This window comes from Myxine glutinosa, chromosome 5 (assembly GCF_964187855.1).
Source record: "Myxine glutinosa chromosome 5, kmMyxGlut1.1, whole genome shotgun sequence".
NCBI classification, from domain to species: Eukaryota; Metazoa; Chordata; class Myxini; order Myxiniformes; family Myxinidae; genus Myxine; species Myxine glutinosa.
Window position 1 is genome coordinate 194,506,533 of NC_136265.1, and position 25,301 is coordinate 194,531,833.

General features: G+C 44.6%; 1 protein-coding gene across 1 annotated transcript in view; it reads left to right on the forward strand.

Moving 5' to 3' along the window:
• Positions 1–3,261: 3,261 nt before the first annotated feature.
• The window catches only part of LOC137426549 (monocyte to macrophage differentiation factor-like), a 25,970-nt gene continuing 3,930 nt past the window's right edge, over positions 3,262–25,301 (forward strand). The window contains exons 1-6 of the mRNA XM_068115165.2: positions 3,262–3,576; positions 4,251–4,332; positions 4,424–4,584; positions 12,239–12,313; positions 13,129–13,230; positions 24,190–24,259. Coding sequence (XP_067971266.1) covers positions 3,386–3,576; positions 4,251–4,332; positions 4,424–4,584; positions 12,239–12,313; positions 13,129–13,230; positions 24,190–24,259 — 681 coding nt within the window. The 5' untranslated portion in view covers positions 3,262–3,385. The remainder of the gene's footprint in view (positions 3,577–4,250; positions 4,333–4,423; positions 4,585–12,238; positions 12,314–13,128; positions 13,231–24,189; positions 24,260–25,301) is intronic.

Below are 25,301 nucleotides of genomic sequence, written 5' to 3' on the forward strand. Positions count from 1 at the left end.
CACTTCCCCAAGGCGTTTTTCCTGCAGCGATAACGTATATAAATAGCTTATCATTATAATGGCGTTTCTGTGTGAGCAACGGGTGCTACAGGAAGAAAAAACTATTATAAACCACAAACACGTATGATTAGCTTTTTAAACAGTCGCTAATGCTCTTTATAACACTAAACGAAGAAATTTGAAGGAATCCCGACATCCATGAAGTAAGGTTTACTTGCAGAACTGAGCGAAGATCTATGGTACTCTATATACCCCACAAATCTTGAGTTCATAACATGGCCCTTTCTACCACTACCGTGGCATTTTTCGTAGCGAACTTTTGAAACTCTCTCCCGCTGTTTCATACGAAACTGAAAGGGTGGAAGACCGGGGTGTGCTCATTTACCAAGCAGCTAGCTAGCGCTTGCCAAGCCAGCCATTCCTTAACGGTTTTGAATGGAGTGCTTGCTCAAATGCTTAAACCACTTGGCGATCTCTTCACAAGAAACTTGATAAATGAACACACACCCAATGTTCTTGAGACCCGACAATAGATCGACTGTAATCTATATACCCCAAAGAGGAATAACCCTTCCTGCCCCTCCCGGAGTCTGTGGGTGTACTTGTCATCATACTAAATTACATAATTTCGTGTCTGTCTGTCCATCTGTCTGATGAATTTTTGACGCCAATACATTCTGTCCTTACTTATCCAATCTCAACCAACCTTGACAGGATGACGAAGGGTTACATAATGAAGGTTGTAGCGCATTCATTTGACCCCCTCCCCAAGGGGGTTTCGCCCCCCGAGCGGGTTTTCCCTGCCATTGCCGTCAATGGGGTTGCATGTTGAGGTGTATATCCATGTTAAATTAGCTTTATCGTGGCGTTTTCCCAAAGAAGAAGATTTATCGTGGCGTTTTTCCAAAGAAAGACGCTTTCAAGAACAAAATTAATAATGATTACAAAAAAATATTAATACTAATAATATCCCACTTCCCCAAGGTGTTTTTCCTGCAGTGATAACATGTATAATTAGCTTATAGTTATAATTACGTTTCCATGGGAGCAATGGCTGCTACAGGAAGTAGGAATATTATAAACCACAAATACGTATGATTAGCTTTTTAAACAGTCGCTAATGCTCTTTGTAACACTAAATGAATATATTTGGAGGAATCCCAACATCAGTGAAGTAAGGTTTACCTACAGAACTGAGCGAAGATCTACTGTACTCTATATAACCCACAAATGTTGAGTTAATAACATGGCCCTTCCTGCCGCTAGCTACCGTGGCATTTTTCATCACAAACTTTTGAAACTCGCTCCTGCTGTTTGATACGAAACTGAAAGGGAGGATGACTGGGGTGTGCCCATTTACCAATCAGCTAGCTAGCGCTTGCCAAGCCAGCCGTTCCTTAACAGTTTTGAATGGGTGCTTGCTCGAATGCTTAAACCACTTGGCGATCTCTTCACAAGAAACTTGGTAACTCCTCAGTCACATTTGCTCTACGGCTAGGATACGGCGGCCGTACCCCCCCTAAATTGACAGAAACGTGCGGCGGCCGCAGAGTTTCTGAGGTGGCCTCAGGGTGGCCCTAGGGCGTATGGCTATCTTTTACAGGCCGTAGGGGTCGCCATGGAATTATAGCGTGGAGTTAAACTTTTTTCATTTCTAGGGTGGCCGTAGCAATTCGACAAGCCGTAGCCATGACGATATGAGATACGATATACATATGAAACAGAACTGGTATTTATACCCACTCGTTACCGTCCGTCTGGCCGCACGTTCGCCTTAGGGCCCCCCTACGGTCGCCTTGCGGGCACCTTGAGGCTACCTTGCGTCTGCCTTGAAAATTCTATGGCCGCCGCAGGGACGCCCTAAGGTCACCGTGCGACATCAAATCAAAGACCGTACGGCACCCCCACGTTTTCGGTCTCCACAATTTCTAAATACCCCGTGCGGCTACCCGAAAAATAAAAACATATGTGACTGCTACATTGTGTGACCGTGGAAATACTGCGGCCGCCCTATAATTGCTAGTGGTCGTAGAATTTTTAGACCCTACGGCCGCCGAGCCAAATGTGACTGAAGCATAAATGAACACACCCAATGTTCTTGAGACCCGCCCATAGATCGACTGTGATGTGCAGCCTTAACCAATCCGGGCAGCAGAGAAGAATGGGGAAGATTTGTCCCCCGACTTGTGTTGGCTGGTACAACCACCACGAAGAGGGGTCCCCGATAGCTGTGTGTACTTTTGTTAATTGTGAATGTGTCGGTTGTTGAAAGTAAATCCACACCTAACTGCCCCCACTCCTCCCCCAACCAAATAAAAACAGGCGCAATACCCCTGGTGCTCACCTGGTAGAATAAACAGTATTCTACACCGACTAAGGGTATTTTAACCCAATTTCAATGCTTTTTAGAAGACAGGGCAGCATGTAGAATCATACGAACATAATCATAAGACTTTAAACAAACAAACAAAATACCTATTTTGGGGGGCAACCCCCTCATCCCCTCCTGCAACTCCGTATACCTCCTCAGAACCCAATTTTTCTAATGCCTTGAACAAACTTCGGTACATCACGGGTGATGAAGGTTGTGGTGAAGTTTCATCAAAATATTGTGTGTAGTTTCTGAGAAGAAAACAAATACCTATTTTAGGGGGTCAAACCTGGATCCACTTTGACCCCGGTAAACCCCCTTATACCTCGATTTTTTTAAATGTCGTGAACAAGCTTTAGTCACAACACAACAAATATCATTTGTGCCAAATTTGGTCGCAATCCCTTCAGCGGTTTCGGAGAAGTTGCAAGTGTTCACGGACGGACGGACGAACACCGCGTCATCACATGAGCTCACCTGAACTTCGTTCCAAGTGAATTAAAATCGACTCTAATAAATAAATAAGACATCCTTCCTTCTCCCAATCTATCAATTCTCACCGCTTCCAACCCCATCACCACCACCACCACAACCACAACCACAACATGGCCCCCAGGTCAGGGATCACAGCATACAATGATCCATATTATAATATGAAGAGCGTGGAGGACAAGGCATCTCTGGCGATATGACCACGCCCTCTCTGGCGATATGACCACGCCCTCTCTGGCGATATGACCACGCCCTCTCTGGCGATATGACCACGCCTTCTCTGGCGATATGACCACGCCCTCTCTGGCGATATGACCACGTGACAAGGCCTCTCTGGCGATATGACCACGCCCTCGTTCAGGCGAGCCTTCCTATTGGCTATCGCCTTGTGCGCGACCACCAATGACCGAACCAAAGCAAGTAATGAGCGAAGCAGCCTTTGACCCAGAAAACAGGATTCGCCGTCGGTTTCGGACACTTTGAGACGGTGTGCACAGTGAATGATGATGATGATGCTTAACAATGGCGTCTCGTAGCACGGACCGAGGTTACCATCTGCCACAGGTCGTTTGCTGCATCATGCATGTGACATTTAAAAGCGCTCGCTCCTCACAGGACAACCGGATGGATCGAAAACCAAGGGACAATGTTTGCCAATGTGCTCAAGACAAGTTTTTCAAGCTATATCGGGATATTTGCCAAAGGAAGACCAGGTAATGATCTTTCCCCGTGTGTGGGTGTGACGTTTCGTCTCTGATTTCCACTCCATTGTGATTGTATAACTATAACCAACAGGTTCTTTGAATAGAATTTTCGTTTTAAATTTATATTCTTGACAATTTTTTTTTGCGTCGACAAAGTTTATTTGAATTTATTTTTAAATGCCCGAAAATAAAATTAATTCGGCTTTATTTAAAAAAACATATTCGAACCGCGTAAATCACTGCTGCGACCTACAACGCCATGACTTCGTCAAACAGGAAGAACAGGCTTTTCCAAACATGAGCAATCGAGTTACAATAAGTGGAAAGAACAATGTTGCTTTACCAAACCAGCTCACAACTTCATTTGTGAATTTACCAATCGTGATAACACTTGTTATGGAGTTTCCTATATTCTTTATTTATTTACTGTACTTTTACCCATAAACTCACTTTATCTTGTACGTATTTTGTAGACGAACTAACTCTAAGGCTCAAACTTTCCATCCAAATTTATTGGATTTGGCTTTCACGAAGTTATAGAACAATTGTGTTTTTTTTAATGTTTTCAATTTGGAGTGCCATTGTCTCTGACCATTATATTTGATGGAAGGATCCACAGTACTTGTTCATTCGGTTTATGATCATGAAAAGGAATGACCTGCCACGTGTCATCTCTGTGTCAGGTTCATGAACAAGCCAGCACCGGCTAACCAGAGATACCAGCCGACGCACTACGAGCATGCCGCCAACTGCGCCACTCATGCGGTGAGACCTAGGGTTGACATTTCCCCCATTATTGAAGTTGAACTTTTCTTGGTAATGTTGATGTCCTCTTGTGTCTGTAAAATCTCCGCAGGTGTGCATTTTTCCGAGCATCGTGGGTAGCACTGTGCTGCATCTGCTCTCCAACGAGAAGTGGCATTCTCTTGCTGCCTTGCTGTATGGAGCAGGGTTGTGTGGCTTGTTCATAGTTTCCACCATTTTTCACACTGTCACTTGGAAAACAGCACATCTTCAGTATGTCTCACGAGATCCGCTGATTGTACTTGTAGTTTTATAATCATCCTGCTGTTATTTGTCTTTCATTTCGCTTGGTGCTAAGTGATGCAACAGGCTCCAAGTGGCTATCTATTCATTACACATGTATGTACGTATGCACACACGCACATGCATGCATATGTGCATACACATACATAACACGCGTGCACACACACACATTCATACATATATAATATAACACTGGCGGTAACCCGTGAAAATCACGGGCATAAATAATGTTTATGTTCATACAAACTAACTTGCCCTTCCTCTTCCTTTCCGCTTCCTTTCAAAATAATTGTCAGTTGGCACCAACATTCATTCTGGCGGATCTCCTGAATATCGCTTTGTATTCAACTGCAGTATTGTCTCTTATAGTGTGGTTACTGGTAAGTATCCCCTTTACATTTCTGATCGCATTTATATTTGTATCAAAAGGCGTAGCATGCCTCTCGAGTCGCTGCGCGTCCGGCACACATCGGGACGTCTTCTTCTTCTCCTCGGTATCAAGTGCAGCGTCTCACTGTGCATAAAACAAAATGGCGTGGGTTATTCAAAACTTTTCACTGATTTTCAGTTTTTATTCCACACTGGCAGACATTTGGAGACATAGGTATGCTTATATGGAAGGGTTAGTCATAACTACATAGTATCACACGTATCTTAGGGCGACAGGAGCAATAGCTGGAGAGAAGTTCCGATTACAAACTTCAGAAATAAGCGTTTTAATGAAATAGATAGCATACATACATACGAATGCATACACACATACTAACATGCCTACACACATACTAACATGCCTACACACATACTAACATGCCTACACACATACTAACATGCCTACACACATACTAACATGCCTACACACATACTAACATGCCTACACACATACTAACATGCCTACACACATACTAACACGCATACACACATACTAACATGCATACACACATTTTCGCATGCATACATACACACATGCATACATACATACATACATACATGCACACATACATACACACATATACACATACATTCATGTACACACATACATACATTCATACTTGTATACATATACATTCCTACTCGTATACATACATTCATACTCATATACATACATTCATACTCATTCATATACATACATACATACATACATATACACATATACATACACATATATACATACATACATACACATATACATATATACACATACATACACATGCATACATACACATATACATACATACATACATACACATATACATACATACATACATATATACATACATACATACACATATACATACATACACATATACATACATACATACATACATACATACATACATACATACATACATACATACATACATACATACACATATACATACATACGCTCACGTGAAAAAGTAAGTACACCCCATGTAAAGTTTTGACTTTTTCAACATATTTCAACATACAGCTATTTGATCTTCATTTCAACAATATTGATAGATAAAGGTGATATAATATAACAAATATCAGGAAACATTTACATTTTGTAGTCCATTATATAATTTAAATAAATATAAATGCAAATTTCGCATGTGGAAAAAGTATGTACACCCCTACATTTATCACTGCTTCAAATACCTAAAATTAGAATCAGCTGCACCAGCTCAGGTGCAAATGATTAGAACATCGTTGGAGAGGATCTTGGAGGAACCTGTCTTATTTAAACCTCAGACATTTATTTTGGTTTGCTCTTTGTTGTTGAAGTGTCCTGGTGTTGGCTTAGCGGTTAGGGTGCCGGCTTGGGATCCTAGGATCCTGGGTTCGAATCCCGGTCTGATCGCTAAATTAACACCAGCGGGGTTGACTCAGCCTGTCATCCTTCCGAGGTCGGCAAATTGAGTACCAGCTTGCTGGGATGAATGATCCCGGTGTGTACCCCGGTTTAGAATAGGTACACCGTATCCCTGCGCATCGCAAGAGGCGACAAAGGGTTGGCACCAGGAAGGGCATCCGGCCATAAAAACATTGCCTCAAACAGGGAACCATGATTGTCATGGGGCCTGCAAGGCTAACCCCCGCTGTAGTGGGGAAAATGGCCTTAAAACGATCATTTATTCATTCATTTTTTGTTGTTGAAGTGTGCAGCGTCACCATGCCGAGATCAAAAGAGCTCTCTGAGGCCTTCAGAAAGAAGGTTAGAGATGCCTCCGAGTCTGGGAAGGGATTTAAAAAGATCTCCAAACAATTTGAAATCAATCATTCGACTGTCCGGAAGATTATCTACAAGTGGAGAAGATTCCAAGCAACTGCCAACTTGTTCAGGCCAGGCCGCCCCAGAAAGTTCAGCCCGAGATCAGACCGCAAGATGCTGAAAGAAGTCTCTAAGAACCCCAGAATGTCATCACGGGACCTACAGGTAGCTCTTGCCACTGTTGATGTCAAAGTGCACGAGTCTACCATTAGAAAGAGGCTGCACAAATTTGATCTACATGGGAGGTGTGCCAGGAGGAAACCTTTGCTGTCCAGAAAGAACATCAGGGCAAGACTAAAGTTTGCCAATGAACACCTTGGCAATGACCAGCACTTCTGGAACAATGTGCTCTGGACTGATGAGTCAAAGGTAGAGCTATTTGGCCACAGTACCAGAAGACATGTTTGGCGAAAACCAAAGACAGCATTTGACCACAAGAACCTGATACCAACTGTAAAGTATGGTGGTGGAAATATTATGGTTTGGGGCAGCTTTGCTGCATCAGGGCCTGGGCAGCTCACCATCATAGAATCCACTATGAATTCTTCATTGTACCAGAGGGTGCTTGAGGATAATGTGAGGCCATCTGTCGGAAAGTTGAAGCTCAACCGAAGGTGGACCTTGCAACATGACAATGACCCTAAACATAGCAGTAAATCCACCAAGGAATGGCTGAAAAGAAAGAAATGGAGGGTTCTGGAATGGCCAAGTCAAAGCCCGGATCTAAATCCCATCAAGATGTTGTGGGGGTATTTGAAACGAGATGTGCATGCAAGAAATCCCTCAAACATCGCACAGCTGAAAGAATTCTGCATGGAGGTGTGGGCAAAAATTTCTCCCAGTCGATGTCAGAGACTGGTGGACAGTTATAAGAAACGCCTACTTGAGGTTGTTTCTGTCAAAGGGGGCAATACCACCTTACCAAAGGGGCCAAGGGTGTACTTACTTTTTCCACATGCAAAATTTGCATTTATGTTTATTTAAATTATACAATGGACTACAAAATGTAAATGTTTCATGATATTTGTTATATTATATCACCTTTATCTGTCAATATCGTTGAAATGAAGATCAAATAGCTGTATGTTGAAATATGTTGAAAAAGTCAAAACTTTACATGGGGTGTACTTACATTTTCACGTGACTGTACATACATACACATACATACACATACACATATACATACATACACATATGCATACATACATACTAGAGTCCCTTTATAGACAGAGTAACGATAACTAACGATTTGACCCCATTTTGAGTCCATTCAGTGCGGAGCCGCCGTATGGCGCTAGTGCATTGAACCGTGTATTCCATTATGTTCTCTATGTATGAGAGATCGGAATGGTCTTTTCCATGTTGATTAATGAACAAATTATGTGAAGATGACAAAATAGAAGATTTATGATAACTAAGAGCCATATGATAAAGAAGAAAATCACAGAGCTGGTTGTGATTTAACAGTCTAAGACATTTAGAACCATGACAAAGAAGGAATGAACTAGACAGGTACACGTGCTGCTTATTTCAGCCTCATTTTAATTTCAGGGAGGCGAGAGCGAGACTCGAACTCTCACCTCCCTGCTTATACATGTACATGTACAATACAATGTTAAGAGTTATCTTTGTATTTCTGCAGTTGTTTGACCTTGTTTATCGTGTGTGGGTATATATTTGTGTTTGTTTAATTTTCATATTTAAATTATTAATCTAAACTTTGCTGCATGTTGCGATCATATATTAATCCCACCAAAAATAGATTAGCCCCCCTACCCCTGGCCCCCTCTTTCCCTCTCTCACTCTCACTCTCACTCACACTCACACTCACTCTCTCTCACTCTCTCTCACTCTCTCTCACTCTCTCTCACTCTCTCTCTCTCTCACTCTCTCTCACTCTCTCTCACTCTCTCTCACTCTCTCTCACTCTCTCTCTCACTCTCTCTCTCACTCTCTCTCACTCTCTCTCTCACTCTCTCTCTCACTCTCTCTCACTCTCTCTCTCACTCTCTCTCACTCTCTCTCTCACTCTCTCTCACTCTCTCTCTCTCACTCTCTCTCTCTCACTCTCTCTCACTCTCTCTCTCTCACTCTCTCTCACTCTCTCTCTGACTCTCTCTCTCACTCTCTCGCACTCTCTCTCTCTCACTCTCTCTCACTCTCTCTCTCACTCTCTCTCACTCTCTCTCTCTCACTCTCTCTCTCACTCTCTCTCTCTCTCACTCTCTCTCTCTCTCACTCTCACTCTCTCTCACTCTCTCTCTCTCACTCTCTCTCACTCTCTCTCTCACTCTCACTCTCTCTCACTCTCTCTCACTCTCTCTCTCTCTCTCACTCTCTCTCTCTCACTCTCTCTCACTCTCTCACTCTCTCTCACTCTCTCTCTCACACTCTCTCTCACTCTCTCTCTCTCACTCTCTCTCACTCTCTCTCATTCTCTCTCACACTCTCTCACACACACACACACACACACACACACACACACACACACACAATCTCTAATACATATACAAATTACATATTTACAATCACACACACACACATACACGCATGTGCTAATGCACACACATACAAATTATAAATTGAAAGTCACACACACAAACACAAGTTAATGTCCTCACACATTCAAATCAACAGAGACAAATACATACATTCAATGCATGCCCCCCCCCCCGCCCCCCTTCTCAGTTGTGGCATACAACTGTATCACTGGCATGAATTGGTTTCTAGCAAATTCTTTCTGAAGCATCATTGAAAATTTTGAATGACAATAATCCTATCTTCCATGTGAAAGTACAACAGGGGTTAAAGGGGGGGGGAAAGGGAGGAGCGAAGGGGGGACAGGGGGAGGGGGAAAGGGCGGCAGGGGGAGGGAGAGGAAGAGGGTGGAAGGAGGAGGAGGAGCTTGATGGAGCAGTGAGCGAGCACTTTATGTGTGTGTGTGTGTGTGTGTATACGCATATGGGACCATTACCACCATCACACTGACCTGGCACCTAAAGGTGGTTACACTGACCTGGCAGAGAACTGACGAAGAAGTTACTTTCCATCCAACACGACTGACTCTGTTCTCCCAGATTTTCCGTCTTTTAGCATCTGATGGAAATCTATACATCTTGAATCCCTTCTCCGTTCTATTTGTGCACCCACAGGTGCTACAACCTGTCATTTTGTCGTAAAATCGATGTAAAACACGAATGAGAACGCTGCGTACAGCCGGAACGTTAAAACGCTGACCGATATGCGTCCGATCCTGATCCTGTCCGCGATGGACTCAAAATGGCTCCACGCAATCACGTGACTAGATTTTTCCGGACCCTCTATGTCACAACTCTGTATATAAAAAAAACCAAAAAAAAAACCACCTTTAGAGGCCATTTTTCCCCGCAAGCGGGGGTTGGCCTTTTTCGGGAACCATGGTTGTTGTTGTTTTTTGGTCCCCTTTTTGAAGCAATGTTTTACGGCCGGATGCCCTTCCTGACGCCAACCCTTTTTGCCGCCTTTAACGACAAACAGGGAATTACCAGTGAACTGGTACTCAATTAGCCGACCTCGGAAGGATGACAGGCTGAGTCAACCCCCCTGGCGTTAATTCAGCGATCGACCGAGATTCGAACCAAGGATCCTAGGATCCTAAGCCGGCACCCTAGCCACTAGCCCAACACCAGGGTTTTCTGTATATAAAGGGACTCTAATACATACCCCCCTCCCCCCCCCCCCCCCCACATTCCCCTTACCCCCACCAACAATCCACCAAATCCCTCCCCTCCTTCACCAATCTTGCGCACCTTATCATGATCCTCTTGCAACCTCCTCTCCCTTTTCCCAACATCCATGCATTGTGCCCATTTATTCCTTTACTCCCCTGGTCCTCCTTCCCTCCCTTTTCTTGTCTTTCTCTCATTTATTTTTCATTTGCTCCCCACCCTTCCTCCCCTTCTCCTTTAATATATAATAAATAGATAGTCCCCGTTGCAAACACAACAGCATGTTCCCTGTTTTTATCAAACAGACATTATGGTTTTCATGATAAACTGTCTCTAGAGAAAATGGATCTAAAAGTTGTAACAATTGGAACATTTTCTTTGTCACAACAAAACTGCTGAATTATGTGCACTATTCAACAGCTAATTAACATCCAGCATTGGCAATTGTTATCGAATGGCTGCACGAGCTCCAGGAATCGACCTCATTCCAGGCTTGGCGGAACAATTTCAACGAAACCTCTGTCATGTCGCATTACCTGCGTTATTCGGGGATATCTTGTTTGTTAACGGTAATGCCGGTAAAACCTTTTCCTCTCCATTGGCTTTCCAGAATGTGTGACATCGGCTTATTTATACGGCCAGGTATTTTTCCCCGATGTGTACATTGGTAGCTATCTCCATCAAATGATACCATATAACCTTCTGGGATTGTGATTATTTTTTGGAGGATGCTCGGACCATTCCGGGGTTCTGTTCATTTAATGTCCTATGGCCTATGCAGTTTGATCCAATATCTATGATTATAATGAACCACCTTGAGAGGCCATTTTTACCCGCGGAGCAGGGATTGGCCTTTTTCGGGCACCGTGGTCCCCTTTTTGAAGCGATGTTTTATGGCCGGATGCCCTTCCTGCCGCCAAACCTGTTAGTCGCCTCCTACGACACACAGGGAATTACCAGCAAGCTGGTACTCAATTTGCCGACCTCGGAAGGATGACAGGCTGAGTCAACCCCCCTGGTGTTAATTCAGCGATCGACCAGGATTCGAACCCAGGATCCTATGATCCCAAGCCGGCACCCTAACCGCGAAGCCAACACCAGGCCTAATATATATGATTATAAAAAATAAAAAAAATTTAAAAATGATTATAATAACATTTGCAAATTAGTTTACATGCTCTTCTAAATCCTCCACCTTCCTCCCCACCCTCAAACTTCCAGGACCGCAATATCTGCGTTCTATGAATATATGAATGGTAAAAAACATTCTACGGATTCTCTTTGAATCCGTTCATTCGCTCATTCATTCGTATGTAACATGTCCATAGCTGCTGGTTTGCATCATTGCTGGGAGAGCAACTGTGCGGCTGATGCAGTGCCCCTGCAGGTTAGCATATGAGGGATACCTCACCTATTCTTCGGCAGCATTCGTGAAGAGTAGGCGAGGGAGGTATCATTGAGGTCGGAAAGAACATCTTTTCACAACGACAGTCCATATCATGTAACACAAATGTCTGTTTGTTGTTAGCTACTGTTCTTGTAATCGGACACATCAGCTGTCCTAATTTGCAATTGTGCAACTTGTTCGCGCCTGCTGCTTGCTGCCTGATGCTTCCCCAACCCAACACTTCTCCCCCCCTAACCCCCACATTTCATATTCTTCCTACGCCTACTTGCTCCACAGAACGATTGAGCACTGCCTTCACATGTGTGACAGGGTCGTCATCTATATTTTCATTGCCGCTTCCTACACACCTTGGTAAGTGCATTTCAAAGTGCATTGTGACCTTCTCATTTGCATTAAAAGTTGACTCTGTGACCTTCTCATTTGCATTAAAGGTTGACTCTGTGACCTTCTCATTTGCATTAAAGGTTGACTCTGTGACCTTCTCATTTGCATTAAAGGTTGACTCTGTGACCTTCTCATTTGCATTAAAGGTTGACTCTGTGACATCCTTATTTGGCATCCAGATAACATGCCCATCCAAGGAACCATGAAATGTGTCGAACAGTTCTTTTTAGAGAATCTCTATATGTGAAATTGCAGGTTTGTGCATCAGCCATTGGAAGTGTGGAAACAATCATTCATTCTCACTTATATAATCAAGAAGGTCGATGGAAGCTGAGTACCAAAGGACCTCACGTTTGATCAAAAGACAATCAATGCAGCCGTGGCAACAGAGCTTTTACATTACCACCAGAGGGAGGAAGATGATTTGTTGATGAAGAAGATTGTGACGTATGATGAGATTTGGGTTCTCATTGTCATGCCAGATTGAAGTGAGCTAAAGTGGAGTTCTTGCATCTTCAAGGTTCGCCTATCAACGGGAAAGCTTCTGGCAATAGCGTTTTGGGACGTAAATGAATGCTTCATCTGAAAATTTCTGACATTTCTCGCCAGTAGCTGGGTTTGTGATTATGTTGAATGATACAACCTTGAAAACATTTTTAAAAAATTTACTTTTTGAAGATTGTTGTGTTAATGTGAATAGACTAGTATATGGAACACCTTCACCACAAAGTTTCCCTCATTGTGAGTGTCGGAGACATCTGTGTGTACCGCATGTCTTTCAGGTTACTTCTGCGACAACTAGGTCCTTGGGGGGTTCCCATGCGCTGGTTTGTGTGGGTGATGGCATGTGCTGGAACATTCTACGTGATCCTCTACCATGAGCGGTATGTCGACTTTTCTCAATGAAACTTTATCAAAACTTTGAACTTCACATCAATATCGCCATGTGGAAGAAAATTTCATGATATAACTGAGACTATTAGAGAGAACCGAGCAAGTACATACTGTCGTATCCAGAGGCTCCATTAACACAGACCGAGTGAGTCGGAGGTCGGATCGAGGCCTCCACGATCTTCTAATTCTCACCGCCTTTCTAATTTACACTGCATTCTTTACCATTTACAAAACCCTAAGGATCGCACAAATGAAGCCGAAACTTCGCAGTGGATTGCGTCTGAAGGCCAAAAAGCAGGAAGATGTTTCTTATAATCAAAAGGATTAATTTACAGTGAGAAATTTCGTTTCAACTTCCGTTTCCGGTCCCTCGAACAAGGAAGCGACTTCGACATCTGCACGGCTTCAAAGCTTTAAGTATTTTTCCAATTTGCGTCTTTGTCCTATTTCCGCTCGTTATTTCATTGTGTTTGTGTTCTGTGTGCTTTCGAGTTAATCTTGGTTTGCAATTCACAAACCTGTGTATATTTAGATCGTTTTCTGCTCGCACTGCGTGTGCAGCCTGGTAACTCGAGGCTTCACTCACCCAGGCGGTTTTGTGTATGTAAGTTTTCCTTCGCCGTGTTACTTATTTCTTAGATTTCCTTTTCTCCCCCTAACTTCCCCGAACACCTATTCTTTGTTTAACGTTCCATATACAAAAAAAAAACCCAAAAAAAAAACCCCACAACAAACAAATAAATTATCATTTCCTTCTCTCCTCGCCCCGCCCCCTTTATCTCCTTCTCTCCCACCTCTTCCTTCCATCTCCAACTGTAACTCGCCCTTCCAATTCTAGTTTTCTTCATCTCATTGAACCTCATTTAACATTGAACCTCATTTAACATTTAACCTCATCTCATTTAACATCTCATTTAACATTTAATTTAACCTTTCTCCTTTCTCTGATCCACGCACTTACTTCAGGGACTTTTCCCAGATTAGTTTTCACGGTTTTGTTTAAATATGTTTAAACTTTCCCCTGCAGTATTTTATTCAATGGTTTATTACAACATGCTTTTTTTCTTCCCATTTAAAAGGCTTTTTTCAATTTCCTCTTCAAATCATTCCAATTCAAAAAAAAATTCAATCTACTATAGTTCCTCCTCCCTACATTCTGTTGTGGTGGTACCAGGCTCATACAAAGGCCTCTGCCTTCTGTTGCAGTTTGATGGAGGCTCACAAGGCAGCAAATACACATACCACTTCGGCAGAACACTTATTTAGTTCCTGCCAACACTTCAGCTTTCCCTTACCTGCAAACCTGCCGGTCTGATCAGCTCCAGTGAAAGCACAGAAGGCCACAGCTTTGGCAGCACCAAAGGCATGGACTATTGGTGCCAGCAGAGCTTCCCTCTTATTCTCTGTGCCAGTGACGACGTAGGTATCTTTGCAGAGCTGGTGATATTGGCAGATTGTTAGGACAAACACATCAGTGTCTGGCGACTTATTTACAATTCTGTGGCTCTCGTCGAACAGCATCCAGGCTGTGCAGAATAATTCTGGTATCAGCCTCTTCCATGAGCTTCTATGGTGCTCCACATCTAAAAGGTTGGAGAAGACATCCTGCCTTGAGTTAACAATGAAGGTCTCGGACCTTGTCTCAAAATTGTGGAGGACTTTCTGAGCAAGGTAATCGGTCAGCTCATCCTTGGTGCTAGTACTTGATGGAAACTCTTTGGCTTTCCCTATTAGTGTGCTATCTTCCACATGGTGCGCAGTAGGTAGCTTGCCTCCCTGGCGTCGCTCCCATATGGCCTGCTTGAGAGAATTGCATACATCGTAATGGTCAGATACTAGATGTACCTCATCGCATTCTTTGGTCTTGCATTAAATGACCAATGTGATAGTGAAACGGACAGCCCAGTCGGCACAGGTCTTGACCATGTTGGTTTCCCCATTGCCTGCACAACAGCCATACCATCTATGACGATGACCTTCCTGGATGGCAGTGGAACATCGTCAGTTGTGATGATGCTGTGCCGCTGACCATCTCCAGTCATGGTTTTCTTGGGCTGCTCCTCAAGTATGGCCATCAGCTTGCTTTTGGAATGCTCCTTTGCACATGGCTGATGGCAGCTGTGCTCCCTGTGCTCTGTTGGCCTCTATGACGGAGCTTGCGGTGGTGAGAATCGCAGGGACTCTGCACCCCTGTATACCTGGTATGACATGAAGATTGATGGGTCCCTAGTCAGCATATGATTGATGTCCTTCCTGGTGCGACCGTCGTTGGATATCCATGATAAGCGGTGGATGCCTGACACCGAGCTGGGCTTCACGCTGTTGAAACCAAAGCTTTCAGTATCATTGGAATCTCCTGTGATGAAGCTAACTCCAAGGGCCTTTCACTCACTCACCGCAGGCAGGTTGGTGGTCTTTCCGTCTTCTACCGACTCCTCTCCGGCCTCGCTCCCCTAGCTCTCTCTGTGCTCTGTCCCCCAAATATTCCTACAGGTTGCACAAGATCTGCCAGCAACCCTCTTATGGTTAAACTGCCAAAATCAAGACTCTGCTCACCTTCACTCTTTCATTCCTCTTTTCTCCCGCCTCTGGAACAAACTCCCTCACTCTCTTCAATCCCACTCCTCCCTCCAGGTCTTTAAAACAGTTGTTCACCACCATCTCTTATCTTCCCCCATCCAAAACCTTGATCTTTTTCTACCCTCGTTAATTCACCCCAGATCCACTTTTTTGAAATACCGACTTCTTTCCTTGCAGTCCTCGCAGTGTCCATGTGTTTTTACCTCTCCCACACCTCCCCTTCCCCTACCCCCTCCCCCAATCCCTCTCCCTTCCATCTCTCGATGCCCCTGTTCTCTACTGTTGTACTTGTGTGCTTCCCTCTCTCTCCCCATCTTGTCTCCCGCTCCCTTTATTATATGTTTTATGTGTCCGTTTATGTTTTTTGTGATTGGTGTTAGCTCTTACACGAGCCTCGATCTTGTATACAAAAAAAAAATAATAATAATTCCTTCTAATGAAGGACCCGAGAACTGCCAAGTTGGTGAAGGAACACATGTTTCAGAGAGAGGTTGAATTATCATTTACGTGACTGGAACCGTAGTTCCCGACGACATGCTCATATATATACTGTGCGGTCTATCCCTCTCACAGCATTGAGGTCTCGGATAACGAGAAGTTGATCGTGAGGTCGGGTAGAGTATATCAGCGGTTCAAATTGGTTGTAGAATCGCTCAAACGTGACTGACCTCTCCATACAGGTTGCTTCTGACAAACCAGATGTGATCTGCTTAACAGAAACTTTCCTCCTTCATGATGTCTCTGATGCCTTGGTATCTCTCCCAGGTTACTCCCTCCTCCGGTATGATAGACCTGAGCCTCGTCCTGGAGGTGGGGTTGCTATCTTTATAAAAAAACTCTCTTCCTCACTCGCCCTCCACTGTCCTCTCTCCACCTCACCCCCAGGAATACCTTTGGCTACGGCTTCCCCTTCGCTCCCACCTTTTGTTCATATGTGTGTTGTACCATCCACCAAACAGCGATGATTCCATCTACATCTCACTGTCTGATAATATGGACCAACTTCTATCTACCCATGCCAACTCTCTCTTCCTCATATGTGGTGATTTCAATTGTCACCATGCCAGTTGGCTGGGTGTGGGTACCTCTCTCACCAGCCATGGCTCTTCAGCAAAGGACTTCTGCGACTCACTGGGACTGACACAATCTGTCAATTTCCCGACCCGGATCTCAGTCAACGGAGCATCTTCTCTTCTGGATTTGGTTATGACAAACTTCCCTGAAAATGTCTGCTGCTCTTCTTCTGCTCCAATCGGCTCATCTGATCATGTGCTTGTCAAAGTGGACATCTCTCTGACCATTCTCAGAGAGCCTCCTCAGCGTCGACGAGTCTGGCATTTCACTCAGGCCAACTGGCACGGTCTTCAAGCAGCCATCAATCATCTGGACTGGTCTCCCATCTCTACCGCCTCTGACATCAACTCATCCTGGGAATTCTTTTCAAAGTAAATTGCTCTCTCTCATGCACAGATTTATCCCATCTCGTCTTCAGTTGTCATACCCTTCCTCCCGTCCATGGTACACGGAATCTTGTGGTGAGGCTGTTGCCCTGAAACAACTTGCTTTCGTCTCCTGGAAAGCAAATCCAACGGAAGGAAATCTCATTTCCTTTCACAAAGCCCGAAACAAGTGTGTGTCCACCCTCAGGAGAGCCAGGAAACAATATCTCACCGTTCTCAAGACCAAACTCTCTTATCTGTCTCCCTCTTCCAAATCCTGGTGGCGTCTGGTCAAATGTGTTTCTGGTGTTTGTTCCCCCTCCATCCCCTCCCTCACCTCAAACGGCTTAACGGCTGACTCCGCACGTGAAAAAGCTGAATGCCTCAACTCTGTGTTTGCCTCTAAATCTTGTGTCCCAAACCCATCCCTCTCTGTACCCACCGTACCCAGTCGTACCCAGCTGCTCCTGGACTCTGTGTCCTTTCCTCCTGACAAGGTGGAAAAGTTTCTGTCAACCGTCGACTCTGATTCTGCAACTGGACCTGACGGCATCAGCCCACGGGTCCTAAAATCCTGTTCTTCTGCTCTTTCACTCCCTCTTTCTGTTCTCTTCACCCTCTCTTTTGCTCAAGGTCATCTGCCATCTGCTTGGAAATCAGCCAACATCACCGCTTTGCACAAAAAAGGTGCAAAAACAGATCCCAGCAACTACAGACCAATCAGCCTTCTCCCAATTATCAGCAAAGTCATGGAATCCATCATTGCTTCAGATATTAAATCTTTCCTCTTCTCCAATGGCTTGATCTCTGATCATCAATTTGGTTTCAGACCTGGTCACTCTACTCTGGACATGCTGCTTCTGCTTTCTCAACAATGGATGGAGGTCCTCAACGCCAAACAGGAAATTAGAGCTGTCTCCCTTGACATTTCACGTGCCTTCGATACGGTCTGGCACCCTGCTCTGCTCACCAAACTCTCCTCCTTTGGTATCCATGGAAATCTCCACGCATGGCTGGCGGACTTCCTCTCTGGTCGTAGTCAACGTGTGGCCCTGAATGGGTTTCTCTCATCTCCTCTTCCTGTTCAGGCTGGAGTTCCCCAAGGTAGTGTTCTGGGGCCTGTGCTTTTTCTGGTCTTCATGAATGATCTCTCTGATTCTCTTGAAAATCCTCTCTATCTCTTTGCTGACGACTCTACTCTCTGTCGCTCCATTCCTCATCCCTCAGATCGGCAGTCTGCAGCCTCCTCACTCTCTGCAGACCTGGACAAAATCACAGACTGGTCAAACAAGTGGAACATGTCTTTCAATCCTGACAAATCTCACACTCTTACAATGTCTCTCCGAAAGGACCGACTGGACAACCCTCCCATCTACTTTCTCAACAATCCTCTCCAAGAAGTTCTGTCGCTCAAGCTTTTGGGTCTCACTATCTGCCATGATCTTTCTTGGGAAAACCACATTTCCAAGCTGGCCTCCAAAGCCAGTCGCCGACTGGGCATCCTCCGTCGTGCGAAGTCCTTCCTTGGCACACCTGAGCTCCTCACCATATACAAGGCTTTCATCCGCAGCTCAATGGAATACTGTTCCCCCCTCTGGGCTGGTGCTCCTGCCTCACACCTTGCTCGGCTTCACGCTGTTGAGGCCAAAGCTTTCAGAATCATTGGAATCTCCTGCGATGTAGTCAACTCCGAGGGCCTTTCACTCACTCACCGCAGGCAGGTTGGTGGTCTTTCTGTCTTCTACCGACCCCTCTCCGGCCTTGCTCCCCCAGCTCTCTCTGTGCTCTGTCCCCCCAATATTCCTTCAGGTCGCACAAGATCTGCCTGCAACCCTCTTATGGTTAAACTGCCAAAGTCTAGGCTCTCTGCTCACCTTCACTCTTTCATTCCCCTTTTCTCCCGCCTCTGGAACAAACTCCCCCACTCCCTTCAAGCCCACTCCTCCCTCCAGGTCTTTAAAACAGCTGTTCACCACCATCTCTTATCTTCCCCCATCGAAAACCTTGATCTTTTCTACCCCCGGTAATTCACCCCAGAGTCCTTGCAGTGTTCATATGTTTTATTCCTCTCCCACCTCCCCCCAAGTCCTCCCGATGTCCCTGCTCTCAAATGTTGTGTTTGTGTCCTTCCCCCTCTTCCCCCTCTCTTTTGTGTCCTTCCCCCTCTCTCCCCATCTTGTCTGCCGCTCCCCTTGTTTTTTGTGTTTTGTGTGTCGGTTTGTCTTTTTGTGTGATTAATGTTAGCTCTTTCACGAGCCTCGATCTTGTATACAAAAAAAAAAAAAAAAAAAAAAAAAGAAGCTGTCTTTATCAGCAATAGAGGCAACCTCAGTTGGTGTATAAACTACGATGATAGTGATGTGTTTGTGATGCATCCGTACTTGGAGGATCCTGTTGGAGATTGCTTTCCATTGCACCAGGGAGTGGTTAACCTTGTTATTAATGAACAAGGCCACTTCTTCCGTGCGGTCCTTCACACCTGAGTGGTACATTGTGTACTGGTTGACACGGTGATCTCCATTTCCTGGGAAACGCGCCTCTGTAATTCCAGCAATACCAATCTGGTAATGTGTCAACTCACAGGCCACAGCTTCCGGGTATCTGCCCTTAGATAACGCAAGAACGTTCCAGGTGGCAATACGGAGGGAAGACCGCAAGTCCCGTTTTGGCCCCGGAAATCACCGATATTCAAATGCATCCAGGCCTTGTGTTTCCTTGACTGTTCGAATGAATCTCGACAGCAGGGCACTTAGGCGAATGATCCTCTGCTGGGTAATGCGTTCTCCATCAACCACATTCACACAGAATTTGTTGAATGATGCAACATAGGGATTATGCTCAGAGGAAGTCGAACCGAAATGTTAAATTTGGCATTTCATCAAGTTTCTCCAGGTATAGAGACTATGCAGACCTGCAAGGGGGAAATTCCGATTTGAGATCATTGAAGATGATCGGAGCAGGTGTATTGCTGCTCAGGAAAGAATGATGCATATTGTTACGGCCTGGATGATGCATATTATTTACAAATATTTACAGTGAAACTTATTGATAGGAAAGAAGAAAGGACAAGAAGCAGAAACTTAGCTTAAGGTGTTGTGCTTAAACACAACAAGGGCGCCCATCACACATTCACGGGTGAGGGGAGAGGGAACTAACGTTGGGAACCTGTTAGCAAAGGGGTCACGATCCTACCAGATGCTTCTCCTCGCGACGCCTTAAATCTCGACCTCACCAACAAGCACCTGGTCGGCAAACGGCAGTCCCCAACACGAACATGTAAAGGCGATTCCCAGCATGAACACGAGCAGGGAGTCCTAGCGCGAACACGAGCATGCAAAGGCGAACGTCAGCACGAACTTGGGCATGGAGTCTCAGCATGAACACGGGCAGGTAAGCAGACATGTGCAGAAAGAGTCCAAGTCATGCACACGTGCACCGAGAGGGAGTCCGGCAGCCAACATAGAACAGAGAGAGTTCGGCCAAGAGAATGAATCACGTGCAGGGGCCTGTGAGAGTGTGAGAGGGTCCGGCCTAGAGCCCATGTGCACAGCCAACAAAGTCCAAGGCCAAGAGAGTGAATCACGTGCAGAGGCCTGTGAGAGTGTGAGAGGGTCCGGCCTAGAGCCCATGTGCACAGCCAACAAAGTCCAAGGCCAAGAGAGTGAATCACATGCAGAGGCCTGTGAGAGGGTCCGGTCAAGAGTGGATGCACATGTGCTGAGTGAAACCGGAAAAAAAGAGTAATGCAGGTGTGCAAGGCCTTTTTCCAGCCCTTGCCGAGGGTGAGGTAGGGGATGTGTTTTCCGGGCTACCGATGGGTCCAGTTTGTCACTCTGCCCCCACAAGCTCCCCCAAAGTTCCTCAGGCCCTGATTGGTGGAGTGTCGCTTCCCCTCCACAAGCCCACCCAAAGGGACTTTTACCTGGTGTATTTCCCAATGGTCTTTGGTCTATCTTCTGTCCTTCAAGACTTTGAATCAATATAGTCAGGGCCCTTAGGGATACTTTGGTTCAAATTCTTCCAAAAGCATCAAATTTGGCGCAGATGTTGCCCATGCCATACTCTTTCGATTTTTGACGGGCGCCAAGGGCGGTATGATCCGGGGACCATACCGGTCCATCCCGCCATGTCACCTGACCTATGACGTCATAATTAGGATATGCATCCAATCACATGGCGTACTATAAGTGGTCAAAGTTCAAAATGAATCGATCGAAAAATGAAGGCAGGGATCCATTTTTAAGGTTTTCATAAAATCCAATATGGCCGCCAGGTCACATGACCTATGACGTCATATTTATGACATGTATACAATCATGTATACATGAAGCCGGATCATGATCGCACAAAAATTAAACACAAGGATATGGCATACAGTTCATAAAACATCAAAATCCGTACCTTTGTAATTAGACCGATGAACTGGATATGCCTGAAAATTAGGAAATAGACATGTAAATATTTCCTCTAATTGTCAAAAATAAGGTCAGAGTTCGATTACCCAACCCAGAAACATAAAATGGTGAACCTCGCGTAAATCTTGACAAAAAACTCAAAAACCGACATGTTTGACTCAAAAATGACTTTTAAGATGACCTTGAGGGTTGACCTTGACCTCGAATCATCAAAATAACATCATAATTGGATTCCTCGACCTCGAAAACCCCTGAAAAGTGGTATCATACATGATTTCAATCCTTTTGGTTATTTAACTGATTTTCCTCTAATCCGGGTGGCGGCCATTTAGTATTTCGCCAATATGGGCCCCCCGGGGGGGGGGGGGGCGCCCGACTTGGCGCCCGTCAAAAATCGAAAGAGTATGGCATGGGCAACATCTGGGCCAAATTTGGTGCTTTTGGAAGAATTTGAACCAAACGGCCCCAAAATATCCCTAAGGGCCCTGACTAAAAGCTGTCGATGCAATATTGGTGCATCTGCCTGGCTAATTAATCCTTGTGAGTGGAGGGCCTGTCTTTCCCTCTCCAACGCATAAAGACATACTAACCCGAAATAAGAGGAAGGGGCTAAGATAATGTTCTGCTATGAAATAACTATTCTAAGGGACCTGTATGGTGGTTGCCATTACTTCTCAGCGGTTTCCCAAAACCGCAACAATATTTAAAAGTACATGATGAGAGCAAGCGACGTGCACGTTTCATTTTCTCAAGGAGGCCACACATCTTTTTCTCCAGCGAGAAATCTTGTGTACTTCCTGTAACAAGTATGGTGTTATTTGACCTCCAGCGCAACGCAGTCTTGTGCTCTTATATCACTCAAGATGGATTCATCTTCTTTCACAGCGGCCTGACATAACATTCCTGCAAATTCAGCATTCATGGCACGTTCAGATGCTCGAACACGACTGAAGTTCATCAATGTACTAATGTAGCGCAAAAAAGAGATGTTGTCAACTTTCGGATAACGTGGTGCCTACCTGAAGCCAGTATACTGCTCATGTCATTGTTAAGTGGGTAACTAACCTGCATCAATAGTTTCAGCTTCGGAAAGCTTTTCTCGGATGTGGTATCCTCCACTCTTGATCCATTTCAACTTCTTCTTGCAGATGATGCACAATTCAGGAAGAATAAATTAAGATCCTTGGCCTGCAGCAGGAAGTGTTTTTGTTGATCGTAGTTGTTTCATTTGCTGTGCTGGTTGTGCTGGGGCTCTGCAACTGGGGCAGCTATCTTGGTGGACAGTTTCTCACCTCGGGTAACCTTCGTTGAATCCGTAAATTGCATAACATTTGGATTGGTAACCACATCCAACTGGTATTTCTGGAATAAGAATCTTATCAATAAGAATCTTATTTAAATAGTGCTCTGTTATGACCTTTTCTGTGGATTGTTGATCAAGTTTTTCGATGGGGAGTTTACAGATTCTTATTCTAAATTCATCAATCTACTATAATTTACTGATGTCCCCTTATTTCCCTGAGGTGGGCCACGGAACTGAACGATAGATCGACTCATCTCATGGCCTACCAGAACCATTAGACCTTCACACCCCTTAGGTCCCTTCCACCCCTTTCGACCTTAACACCATTTAGACCCCTTACACCGTTCAGTCCAGTTAGACAGCTTTACACCAGTTGGACCTTTTTAGATATCAAATAAATAACAAATAAATAATATCACCAATATTACAAATACATTTGTACAAAATAATTGTTTGTATTATGATTGGTGTAAATCATGACAACACAGCAACTCACGTACAGTCATTGTCCTCGGTTAAAACAAGCCCGTTCCTCTGTAGTGATGTTTGATGAGGCGAGCGCAGCGAGCCGATCCACGCTAGTATTTTTCCTTACTGTAATTCACGGACATGTGTCTTTGTAAGGCTAATCTACAGTTCTGGGTCAATTACATCCAGACTTGCTACATAGGATCAGCATGACCCCAATTAGTGCATAGGGGTGTTTCTCTCTTTGCCGGTGGTGTGTGGGGCTGACGGATGCCAATTCTGAATGTAAATGTCTATTGTGTCGCGCCGCCTCCAGGTGGGAGCGGTTATTACAACTACCATCCTTTACAGTATGTACAGTATTGCTATCCCCACATTTTCCAGGGCAGCGAGATGTTTCGTAGTATAAGCAGTCGGCATGTTTTTGCTTCATGCACATAATCCGGGGTTTTTTATTTTATTTTTCGGGAGAGATTGAGGCAGCTCTCAGCTGGCTATACACCGCCCAAATAAAGGTACGTCAGAAGAATGTGTTGCATACTAAGGACAAGATTGCCTGTAGGGTGGGTACTCTGCTAGGACTATATATAAAACGAAGAACTAGTCTTACTGGTGAAAGTCCAATGTTGATCTCCTTCGGTGGACAGGTAGATCAGTGGTGAAATCAACATGGTGATCGAGGTATGCTCACCGTCATGGGAAGCAAAAAGCTGATTGATAATTATCTTTGTTTTGGTGTTTCAGGTACAAAGTCCTCGAGCTTCTCTGTTACCTAACCATGGGCTTTGCCCCACTGGTGGCCATATTCTCCATGGTGAGTTTTATCATGCCTCAGTTAAATTTTATGCTTCACACACCTGCTTTAACAACACCTTTACCAACACACATCACACCTTTGCTTCATCAAATGAAGAAATGCTTGAAAATGGTGGAAATAAATTGGGTCTCGATTCTGATGATCAACAACAGATGTTTCATTGTATTTGAGCCTGGAGGCAAAATTATTGCAATTTCAATTATTTTTTAAATCATACTGTACAATGTTGGCGTTCTCACCTGAACTGATGGCTCGTCATGCTTAGAATTGAGCTTCAAATCCCATACACTACTATATATTTGTCCATTGTCTTGTGATGTCCTTGTTATCCACTTTAAAGTACACAGACATCTACTAATGTCTGTGGTTTTTATTCTTTTTCATCTCATTTCGTGTTCAGCCTATGGCTGCTGGTTGCATCATTGCTGGGAGCGTCGCTGTGTCGCTAATTCAGTACCTCCTGTAGGTTAGGGCAGGAATTTTTTAATTTGTTCATGGTGCTGGCACGAGCTCGCCTACTCTTTGCGAAGGACACCGTGGGATCTTTAACGTCCACCAACTAATCTGGGCAGACAGGATACCTGGTTTAATGTCCATCTGAGGGACGGCACGCACATTGATGTTTCGTTCTACCTGAGAGATACCGGGGTGATATATTATAGCTCAGTCGGGATTCAAACCTAGGCTAGATGGGTCAGTTGCAGGTGTGCGTACCTCTAGGCCATCCGCCCAGCCCGTCAGTGCTGCATTTGATTTACGTGCAGGCTCCACCATAAGCCTTCGATCAGTGTTTAAAACAACCCAGCTTCCTTCATGCAATTAGAAGGATGAGAGAATATCGAACAAGCATTATTTGATTTGTTCTATTATAACAAAATAAAAATACAGGAAGGGGAGATTTAATGAAATCTGTTTTCCATGTGATGTGATTTTCTGCTTATTTTGATTCTATTTCCTCGGTGTATTCTCATCGATTTAGAGGATGCTGTTTTGGAATGGTCCTCAAAACTGCACGCACACACAAACACACAGACACACA